Here is a 12,137-nt window from a genome sequence, read left to right as displayed (position 1 = left end):
ATGTGAGCTAATATTTACTGTTATTGGAGTTCCTTTGGAATCACTTAAAAATATTAATATAATATAGTATGGATAAACAACAAGGTCCTACTGTATAGCACAGGGAACTATATTCAATATCCTGTGACAAACCATAATGGAAAAGAATATGAAAAAGGATATATATATGTATAACTGAGTCACTTTGCTGTACAGAAGAAAATAACACAACATTATCAATCAACTATACTTCAATAAAATTTAAAAAAAATTTTAATGTTAATATACAGGAAAGGTTTTTCCCCTCCTTTGGTTATTATTGCATTTCCTAGTAAATGAGCTTTACCTGTGAATAAATCTAGCATGTCTGATGTAAGTTTTCATTCTCATGCTAATTCTTCTCTGAAATTGTTTTCTAAAATAGGTTATTCCATTAAACTACTGTTAATAAGTAAGGACTTTTTCTGTGGGAAACACTTCGTTTATTTAGGGCAGTGAAAGGAATTCGCTTAATGACAATTGATGCTTTTTAACAAACTGAGTGGTAATTATAGGGACTTTTTAGGTAATAGTTCACCGACTTTTGTGTCTTTAGCAATTCCTTCTATGGTTATATGTAAAAGATAAAATCAGGCCCATGCCATTATTGTTACAATTGTGTACCTTGCCATTTTTCTCTTCCTTTATCACTGAGGAATGTATACGTAAGTATTAGGTATTCTTATATGAGTATTTCTTTGAGAGGCCCTTAACCCTCATTATAAAAGGTGGAATATCACCGTTTTTCTAGATATAATGGTGACAGTGCCTGTACCCCTGAAATCCTTTTCTTGTGTTTGCCCCTCCCCTTTCAGAGAACGCCGTGTACACCTTTGGGCTGGGACACTTTGGTCAACTGGGTCTTGGCACTTTTATTTTTGAAACTTCAGAACCCAAAGCCATTGAGAATATTAAGGATCAGAAAATAAGTTATGTTTTCTGTGGAGAAAACCACACAGCTTTGATAACAGGTACAGATCAGAATTTCTGTTAATATACTTATGGAACTGGGTATATTTTATTACAAAATAAATACTATATGGAATGAATGTATCTAACTTAAGCAAAGGAAATAATAACTGAGAAAATGGAATTCTTTGTTTGATATGCCAACGTGTAAAGTTGTAAACTCCTTTTTCATACTTTAGTTTAATTTAAAATCAGTGTAAATGATCCAAAGGTTTAGAGCCTCAAAATGTGTCAATGCTATCAGAGGTAAGACCATAGCATTATACTTTGGCAGAAGTATAAAAAGTAAAAAGCTGGAATCTTTTCGAAATTGTATCAGTTTGAAGGCTCTGAACTCTGCTCAGGCCAAAGTGAAAAGTCTCGTAAGAAAGAACTTATTTTAAAATATTCTCCCTCTTCAGTCTGACAGCTACATTCAGGCTGAGTAAATTCTTATGATGCTTCTGCCACCGGGAGGCGTTTTCAGGAGTAACTCTTTCATACTTTCTCCACAGTGGTAGACAGAAAGGTACCCCAAAGACTATTAATTAAATGAATACCTGGGTCCTCTAGCTCTTCTGCTCTGTAGTTTCTCCTTTATCTGGGGAGATGGTGCTATGGGTCTACTTCTCAACCTCAGAAACTAGGTGCTGCTAATGTAGGAATCAATAAAGGTACTTCCCTAAAATGACTGACTCACCTATAGATAATTAATATGGAGCTGGAGGAATCAGGCTCCCTGACTTCAGACTATACTACAAAGCTACAGTAATCAAGACAGTATGGTACTGGCACAAAAATAGAAATATAGATCAATGGAACAGGATAGAAAGCCCAGAGATAAACCCACGCACATATGGTCACCTTATCTTTGATAAAGGAGGCAAGAATATACAGTGGAGAAAAGACAGCCTCTTCAATAAGTGGTGCTGGGAAAACTGGACAGCTACATGTAAAAGTATGAAATTAGAACACTCCCTAACACCACACACAAAAATAAACTCAAAATGGATTAAAGACCTAAATGTAAGGCCAGACACTATCAAACTCTTAGAGGAAAACATAGGCAGAACACTCTATGACATACATCACAGCAAGATCCTTTTTGACCCACCTCCTAGGGAAATGGAAATAAAAACAAAAATAAACAAATGGGACCTAATGAAACTTAAAAGCTTTTGCACAGCAAAGGAAACCATAAACAAGACCAAAAGACAACCCTCAGAATGGGAGAAAATATTTGCAAATGAAGCAACTGACAAAGGATTAATCTCCAAAATTTACAAGCAGCTCATGCAGCTCAATAATAAAAAAACAAACAACCCAATCCAAAACTGGGCAGAAGACCTAAATAGACATTTCTCCAAAGCAGATATACAGATTGCCAACAAACACATGAAAGAATGCTCAACATCATTAATCATTAGAGAAATGCAAATCAAAACTACAGTGAGATACCATCTCACACCAGTCAGAATGGCCATCATCAAAAAATCTAGAAACAGTAAATGCTGGAGAGGGTGTGGAGAAAAGGGAACCCTCTTGCACTGTTGGTGGGAATGTAAATTGATACAGCCACTATGGAGAACAGTATGAAGGTTCCTTAAAAAACTAAAAATAGGGCTTCCCTGGTGGCGCAGTGGTTGAGAGTCTGCCTGCCAATGCAGGGGACACAGGTTCGAGCCCTGGTCTGGGAGGATCCCACATGCCGTGGAGCAACTGGGCCCGTGAGCCACAATTACTGAGCCTGCGCGTCTGGAGCCTGTGCTCCACAACAAGAGAGGCCACGATAGTGAGAGGCCCGCGCACCGCGATGAGGAGTGGCCCCTGCTTGCCACAACTGGAGAAAGCCCTCTCACAGAAACGAAGACCCAACACAGCCAAAAATAAATAAATAAATAAAATTTAAAAAAAAAAAACTAAAAATAGAATTACCATACGACCCAGCAATCCCACTACTGGGCATATACCCTGAGAAAACCATAATTCAAAAAGAGTCATGTACCACAATGTTCATTGCAGCTGTATTTACAATAGCCAGGACATGGAAGCAACCTAAGTGTCCATCAACAGATGAATGGGTAAAGAAGATGTGGCACATATATACAATGGAATATTACTCAGCCATAAAAAGAAACGAAATTGAGTTATTTGTAGTGAGGTGGATGGACCTAGCGTCTGTCATACAGAGTGAAGTAAGTCAGAAAGAGAAAAACAAATACAGTATGCTAACACATATATATGGAATGTAAGGGAAAAAAAAAAAGGTCATGAAGAACCTAGGCGTAAGATGGGAATAAAGACACAGACCTACTAGAGAATGGACTTGAGGATATGGGGAGGGGGAAGGGTAAGCTGGGACAAAGTGAGACAGTGGCACGGACATATATACACTACCAAACGTAAAATAGATAGCTAGTGGGAAGCAGCCGCATAGCACAGGGAGATCAGCTCGGTGGTTTGTGACCCCCTAGAGGGGTGGGATAGGGAGGGTGGGAGGGAGGGAGATGCAAGAGGGAAGAGATATGGGAACATATGTATATGTATAACTGATTCACTTTGTTATAAAGCAGAAACTAACACACCATTGTAAAGCAATTATACTCCAATAAAGATGTTAGGAAAAAAAAAAGAAATAATGAGCATAAAGCTTCACAAATACATCAATAAATTTAAACTATTATTGACACATTAAACAAAAATATGTAATTTGAGAAGAATAAAAATTAAGTGAGATGTTTCATTTGAATTACAAAAAAATATATATATAAACTCCATAATTTTAATTACTTTGGAATAAAAGGCTCTGTGATTTCTCTATTTGTAGCTCACATTTCTATCTAAAAAGTAAAGCATTAAAAAGTCATAAATCATATAGTATTTTGAAATAATCTAGATACTGGTATTTCTGCATTTTTCCCCTTCTTTTACAAGTTTCTGCTATGATGGACCTCATCTAATGGTATCTGCTTAGGGGAACTAGGGCTCAGCAAATACAAGGTACTACCAAGTACTGTCCCTTCTTCCCCAAAGAACTTTTCAGAGAGAACTACCTGCCCATTTTCAAGTATCAGTGTCCTTATTAATGTAGCATGAAATTGAACTATATAGAATGTAAAGAATTACTATTCATTCACAATTCCAGAAGAGTTGTTGATAGGTATGCCTTACTGCAAGTCTTAAGCTCAGTTTCTCTGTCTTTACTACCATTTTCCATCAACTCTAAATTGCCACTGATAGTAAATACACACTTTTTATGGATCATTTAACATACAATTAGGTTTTTTGGTTAAACTTTCATAATACCTTTACTCCTGATGAAAGAAGTTTCAGCACAAATAATTGAACATTAATTTTATTTGACTTTTTTGCTCATGAATCCTCCCCAGGGACAGGTGTTATGAATTTTTTCTTTGTCCAGGACTAATGAGAGATATGTAGTGAGTTATCTGTAAGTTCTTGCCAGTTCCACATTATAGCCAGTGGCTCATGTTTTAAAAAGCTCTCTGAGGTTGGAAGTGTGATCAGGCAGCTTGATCAGAGTTTATTTTTTCTGGCTAAAGATAATCAGGTTTTTAAAAAAAAAAAAAAACCTTAACATTTTGAATAAGGATATCAGGGTCAAAAAAAGGAGGAGGAAAGCAAAAAGATGATAAGGAGTATATATAAAGAAAGGAAATAAATACCTAATAGTAAGAATTATAACAATCTAAATTTAGAATCTAAATGCTGGTTATTGCTTATTTATAGGGAATCTATTTGTTTCTAATATATTAATTTTTGAACTTGCCACTTTAGTGAATTATGTTATTATTTCTAATTATTTTTTCAGGCAGTTCTCGTGGCTTTTCTTACTATACAGTTACTTTGCCATCTTAAAGTACAGGTCCCCATATATGATCTTGTCATTTCCCAGCTTAAAACCATTCATTTAGCTTATTATTGTTCTTAATATAGAGTTCAAAAATGCTTAATATGAGCTAATAAGATCCTCTTTCGTGTGATTCCTTCTTGCCTCTTCAGGCTCATCTCATACCACTCTCACCTTTGTGCTCCAGACACATTGGTTGCCTTTCGGCTTCTTGACTGTGCTGTGTTTTCTCTTGATTCACAGCCTTTGTATGTACTGCTGGCCTCTGCCTGGAAGATTCTTTGCTCCCTTCTTCTTGTAACTAAACCCTAATCCTTTCAGCTTCAGTTTAAAAGCCTTTCCTAATCTCCAGACTGGAGGGAGAGCCCCTCCTCTGCACCTATACTGGCACCCTTTCCTTTCCTTCTGCTTCCATGGCACTTACCTCACTTGAGATGGAGAGTATGAAAGAAAGGCTTGAGGAGTGAATGTATGGAATACCTGCTATGGCAGTGGGCAAAAGGATTAAATTACTCATCATCATCTTGGCCCAGCTATATAGGGGACCCCAGTATTGATATAGGGACCAGCAGCTTGGTTGGTTTATGCCATTTCCTTCAGCAGCTTTCCACAACCCTGAAGCAGAAGTAAAAGAGACAGTTGGATTGATCTAAACTAGTGATTTTGTCTCCACAGGAGACACATGGCAATGTCTGGAGATGTTTTTGATTGTCACAACTGCAGAGGCAGGGTATTCTATGGGCATTTAGTAGGTGGAAGCCAAGGATGCTGCTAAACATCCCACAATGCACAGGACAGACCCATACAGCCAAGAATTATCTGACCTCAGATGTCTGTAGTGCCGAGGTTGAAAACCCCTGACCTAATCAATGACCTGAGGAAAAAAGAAAATAGATTGTATTGGGATGTAGGAGGTCAGAATACAAAAATCTCCTTCTTGAGATGGTGTGTATCACAGGATCTCATGCTGGGTGGCTGCTGCTCCACACAGCACCTCACACACCTGGGTCTCAACTTCACAAGCCACCGAGAGCTCAGTGAGTTATTCTCGGGGTATCTATTGCCTAATGTTATGTATGGACAACAGAAACCATAGAGAGTGTGGAAACATCAGTGGAGCAGAGTAAATTTAATGCAGAATATGAGGGGAAAATTGCAATGTAAGTTAATGTATTTGTCTATTTACAAATAGATCCATGAAAGTGACACTTTTATAATTCTCTCTTTTTTTTTCATTTTAGATTTAGGCCTTATGTATACTTTTGGAGACGATCGACGTGGAAAATTAGGACTTGGACTGGAGAGTTTTGCCAATCAGTTCGTTCCCACTTTGTGTTCTAATTTTTTGAAGTTTATAGTACAGTTGGTAAGGGCATCACATTTCCCTGTTTACATGTTCATCTTCCTATATTTGAGTCTTTTAGTATTTCGTAGAAAATAAGTACTTTTCTGTTTATATGAAATATCATGGCTATATCTAGTAAAGATACTTGTGTCCTAAAGGCCAAATGTCAGACATCATGGCACTCTGAAAATCTGTCCCTTTTCTAATGTTCCTCCTTTAACATCTTCCTTTTTGCCCTAATCTTGACTCTTCTACTTCATTTTCATATGTCTCTTGAGAGCCAGGACTGTGCCATGCCTGGAAGCTTTGTGTTTCCTGTAGCTCCCAGCAGAGTGCCTCACTCACAGTGGTCATCTGTAAATATTTGCTGGATTAGATATCACTAGGACTCTCAAATCCTGCACAAGAAAAATATCTGATAATAAATGAAGAGTTTTGAAATTATGTTTAATTGGTTAAGTGTTATTTGGATAAGGTGTTGTTTCAGTGACATCCCCATCAGGCACCATATCTCTGTTGTTTCTAATGCTTTTGCCAATTAAGAACTATAGACTTGAAAATTCTGTTTACTCGGTGATGATAATATCACTTGGAATTTGTTCTCCAAAGGCTCAGAGCCTCGTACTATGGAACACTTCCATTCCTTGATTTGACACCTGTTTAATGAATGCCTGCTTGGTACAAGATACTGGTCTGAGGATGAGGAATACAGAGCATGCAGTGATGAACACAGTGACCAGATTTTCATTGACTAAGCTTATAATCTTATGGGGAAGATGGTTTTTAAAAAGTGCTATACAGAAAACATATCAATTTTAACTTTGAACATACGAAGGGAAAGGTTCAGAGTATGCTCTTCTATGCCATGTAGAACACTATGAAGATACCAGAAGTCTGTGTATTGCAAACACAATGTTTTTTTAAGCATTTTATTGAAAATCAGTTATTTCTCAAAATCGTTTGGATGTTGATTTACTTTTTCATTGTTCTATCATTGTGCATGCTTGCGTTTTGCTCTCAGGACTTTTAAGCATTAAACTTAAAAAATCTTCATGTATAAAGACATAATTATCCCAAGAGACTGATTTATTCTTGGGTCCCTTCTTTCCACGTAGAACTTGTCTGAGTAATTTTTTCAAGTTGTTAGTGTTGCTCCAAGATTAAAATAGCATTTTCTAACTTGTAAAGAGAAATATAATGTGCCAAATAGGTTTTTTTCTCTATACTGTATATTCAGTTGAAAGTAAAATGGTATGTTAAACTTGTTCTAGTTTTCAATAATAGTGTTTAAAGAATATATATTGTAAGGGCTTCCCTAGTGGTGCAGTGGTTAAGAATCTGCCTGCCAATGCAGGGGACACAGGTTGGAGCCCTGGTCCAGGAAGATCCCACATGCTGTGGAGCAACTAAGCCCGTACGCCACAACTACTGAGACTGCACTCTAGAGCCCATGAGGCACAACTACTGAGCCCGCGTGCCACAACTACTGAAGCCTGTGCACCTAGAGCCCGTGCTCCACAACAAGAGAAGCCACTGCAATGGGAAGACCGTGCACCACAACAAAGAGTAGCTCCCGCTCGCCACAACTAGAGAAAGCCCGTGCGCAGCAATGAAGACCCAACGCAGCCAAAAATAAATAAATAAAATAAATTTTAAAAATAAGAATATATATTGTAATTCACGTGTGTGTGTGTGTGTGTGTGTGTGTGTGTGTGTGTGTGTAGAGAGAGAGAGATTTCAGTCAGTCAGTCTAGGAAGTCTACCGCTAAGTTAATGCTTTGTAGCTGAAAACTGTTAAAAACCCATTTGTGGGGCTTCCCTGGTGGTGCTGTGGTTGAGAATCAGCCTGCCAATGCAGGGGACACAGGTTCGAGCCCTGGTCCGGGAAGATCCCACATGCCGCGGAGCAACTAAGCCCGTGCGCCATGACTACTGAGCCTGCGCTCTAGAGCCCACGCGACACAACTACTGAGCCCACGTGCCTAGAGCTGGTGCTCTGCAAGAAGAGAAGGCACCGCAACGAAGAGTAGCCCCTGCTCACCACAACTAGAGAGAAGCCGGCACGCAGCAACGAAGACCCAACGCAGCCAAAAATAAAAATAAATTAGGGGCTTCCCTGGTGGCGCAGTGGTTGAGAGTCTGCCTGCCAGTGCAGGCCCATCTGGAACCTGTGCTCCGCAACAGGAGAGGCCGCGGTGGTGAGAGGCCCGCACACTGCGATGAAGAGTGGCCCCCGCTTGCCACAGCTAGAGAGGGCCCTTGCACAGAAACGAAGACCCAACACAGCCATAAATAAATAAATAAATAAAATTAAAAAGACCAAAAAAAAAATTAATTAATTAAAAAGCAAAACAAACCCATTTGTGTTTGAAGCCAGTGTCAATTAATTTATCTGTGAATTTATGCTGCAGGTTGCTTGCGGTGGATGTCACATGCTAGTTTTTGCCACTCCACGACTTGATGTGGCAGAAGACGTTGAGTTAGATGAAATAAATGATTGTTGCTTACCTTCAGCTACATCTCTGCCGATCAGTGATCTGACTTCAGGAAACGTACTGCAGAGATCTTTATCAGCACGTGTACGGCGAAGAGAGAGGGTACAGTTGTGGCCTATTCTATATAATAATGTTGTCTAGCACTGTAAAGAAAACAAATTTATTTTCTTTTTAAACCAAAGAAAGGTTTTCTTAGGTAAATTTACTAAATAAAATGATTAGAATTGAGGGCTTACAAACTTTTAAAGCAAACTCAGAATTAAACTGGTAAACACACAAACTAGAAAATTGAAATGATCATGGATAACCTTTGCTTGTAGACAGTGGTACTTACCGCTATCTTATCACCTCAGATTGAATGCTAAGTTGTTTTCTCAACCATCTGTGGATTGACTTCTACTTTGCTTTTATCTTGTAAAGCTAATACCTCATGAGCAATGAAAGGTTATATATATATTATAACTAATGAAAGGTAGAAAACAAAGAAATAAGGGCTTTATTTGAGAGAGGGAATGTTCTTTCTCAATTAAATTTAGAGATTCTCATTCTGTGCTTTAAAATTATTCAGTGACACTTACATTTTAAAAAAATAAAATGCCAAATAATTTTTAGAGACATTCCTTTTTTTAAAAAATTGCTTTAAGTTTCAAAATGTATTCCTTTAGTGGTAAAAAAAAAAGTTAAGTTTGATTTTTTATTATGAAAAAGTATATATGGAAAAATTGAGAAATATCCCATAAGTATTTTGTAGTTGTTGTTGGTTTGTGTCTCCTGAGTAACTTTTTTTTTCCGGGAAGACAGAGAAAACACACACTTTTCCCCACCTTGTGAAAAACAGACTTCCAAATTGACAATTTAGAGCAACTTAGATACAGAGGCAACAAAACAAAACATTTTTGAGCCCTTGGGGATTATTAAAAAGTGAATGTTGTAGGGCGTTGGCCAACTTTGAAGTCTCTCTCTTCAATATTTTTAGCAACCTCAGGGTAGTTTATATCAATATTAAGTATATAACATTATCTAACAGTTTATTTAACCTGTTTGTTTTAAAGAAGAAATCCTCAGACTCTGTTCAAACGACAGGAACACTACCTCCAATTGCAGGGACTCTCGTACCACCTGTTTGTTCTTCGCCTCGTTCAGTTCCTTTCTGTATGCCTACAACTAATCTGCTAGAGAAAATGATGCCTGATAAAGAGGGCCCTATGCCGCCAATGGAACCAGGTAGGTAACAGTTGATGCTCTGCCTGCTCTCAGAAGAAATGTACCATTTATTCCATTGTTTTCATGTTCATCTTAAGATGTTTTGTCTAAACAAATTGTTTTCTTCCTAGTTAGAGACTGACATCTCTCATTTGAACTCAAATCCAAGAATACTCTTACTAATAGGAAGCATCTTTGGTGACCTTAAAAATCCCATGTAATGACAGCAGCATATCTTTATTAAGCAGTGTATAACATACATATCACCTTCTCTTACATTATCTCCTTTAAACCCAGAAGCAACTCCATGAAATAGGTGGGAGTTATATTCTTCATTTTTATATATGAGAAAAGCAAGGCTTGAAGAGATTGAGTGACTCAGGTCACTCAGTTTTATAAGTGAACAGGATTTGAATGCAGGTCTTGTAGACCTATGTGAAGTTCTGCCTTTAGGCAATACAGCATCGTGGTTAAGAGCATAGGATGTAGAGTCAAATTGATCTGGGATCCGATGCCAGCTTTGACATTTATTAACTATGTGACTGGCTTTGGGAAAGTTACTTAATTTCTCTACACCTCAGTTTCCATGTCTTTGAAATAACTTTAATAATACCTACTTTAGAGAGTGCATGACAGTTAAATGAGACAAGGCATATAAAATACTTAGCATTGAGCCTAGCACCCCCAGAAACCTCTTCATAAATATAGGCATAGTTATTATTAACACCTCTGCCCCACTGTCTATTAGATACAGATTTCATGTTTTAAATTGTAATTCCAGCTCTTTAGCCATTATACACCTCTTCTAAATAGTTTTGTTTACAGACATTTGTGTATCTTAGGAGTGTGTTTATGTTACTACAGGGCATGTACTCAGATGATAGGGGCAGAACAAGAAACTAGGGTAGGAAATCAGAGTAAGCAGTAGGTTTGGAATTAAGAAGAAAATCTGGGCATCTGGGATTAAGAACTGTGGCACAGATAATTTTAATATCTTTGGGCTCAGGAACCTAGATAAAAGGTTGAGGTAACAAAGGATCAGGAACTCAGTCAAGAATTGTGGGCCATGGCAATGGAATATTGTCTACATCTAAGACCTTGATAATGAGCTGGGTTTCCTACATCTCACCCACAAATTCTGTATGTTTCCTTTGGAGATAGGAATCACTGGTGCTCTTCAGCCCTGTACATGGGAAAAGTAGATTCTGGCAACAGTGTGTGCAAGGAAAAGAGAAGTTTATGGTTTGGGGCAAGTTGTTTCCCACTTCAAGAGATTTGAATGTGAAGATAGAACTTTGTAGCTAGAGCAAAAGGAAAAGCCATCCTGTATCTTTTTGTGACTGTTTGCTAAAACCAACTTAGTAAAAATATCTTGAAAGTTGTATCCAACATATAATGTGACTTTTTCTAAATTATTTGCAGACTTCAGTATTTCTCATGGAGTGAAGGAGGTCAGGGAAAGCATGACTGAGGAGGTGACATTTAAGCTAAAACATAAAGGATAAAAAGTAGCCACACAAAGAGAGAAGATGTGTATATTACAGGCAAAGAAAATAATGTAGGTAAAGGTTTGGAAGCAGTTTATAGGAAAAGGAAAGAAGATCACTGGGCTCAGAGAGTGAGGGAAAAGGCAGGACAAGATGATGTTGGAAAAAGAGACAGCAGAAAAATATCCATGGTTTTATAGGCCATGAGAGGCCTATTTGATTTGAGTGTTTTTCTTAAAGTGTAATAGAAAGTCATTAAAGGGTTTTAAACAGTGGAGTGATGTGCTCCAGTGCCATTTATATTTTAAGATGATCACTTTTGCCGGTGTGTGGATGTAGGGATGCCAGACTAGAGGTAGGAAGAATACTTAAGAGCCTTTTGCAAGAGATGATGGTGTTTGCAGATTTGAAATACATTTTAGTCATAGAAACAACTGAACTTGCTCATTAATGGGTCACACATAGACGTGTAGGCAGGAGGATGGTCGACTGCTTTGAGAAAAAAAATTAAAAATTGAGCTTGAGATACCTGTGAGACATCCAAGCAGAAATATCAAGCAGGCAGTTGAAAATGAAAGAATAACGTTCAGAAGATAGGTGTGGACTAGAGGTAGAAATTTGGAAACCATCAACATAGAGATGGTATTGATAATCCATGGAAGTTGGTGAAATCACCTATTAGAGAGTAGAGTAGCAAGAAAAGAGGGCCCAGGATTTAGCCCTGAGAATGTCTAACACTTAGAGGGGAGGAGAGGAAGAGCCCACAAAAC

General features: G+C 37.9%; 1 protein-coding gene across 6 annotated transcripts in view; it reads left to right on the top strand.

The window, feature by feature from the left end:
* RPGR (retinitis pigmentosa GTPase regulator) overlaps window positions 1–12,137 on the top strand; it is a 63,823-nt gene that overhangs the window by 13,967 nt on the left and 37,719 nt on the right. For 5 of the 6 annotated variants that reach the window (XM_036840874.1, XM_036840873.1, XM_036840872.1 and 2 more), the window contains exons 8-11: window positions 834–989; window positions 6,079–6,203; window positions 8,594–8,779; window positions 9,730–9,901. In XM_036840874.1, the coding sequence (XP_036696769.1) occupies window positions 834–989; window positions 6,079–6,203; window positions 8,594–8,779; window positions 9,730–9,901 (639 nt within the window). The remainder of the gene's footprint in view (window positions 1–833; window positions 990–6,078; window positions 6,204–8,593; window positions 8,780–9,729; window positions 9,902–12,137) is intronic. The other variant, XM_036840869.1, reaches the window with a different exon arrangement.

Source organism: Balaenoptera musculus, chromosome X (genome assembly GCF_009873245.2).
Source record: "Balaenoptera musculus isolate JJ_BM4_2016_0621 chromosome X, mBalMus1.pri.v3, whole genome shotgun sequence".
NCBI lineage: Eukaryota > Metazoa > Chordata > Mammalia > Artiodactyla > Balaenopteridae > Balaenoptera > Balaenoptera musculus.
This window is presented reverse-complemented; position numbering and strand designations above follow the sequence as displayed.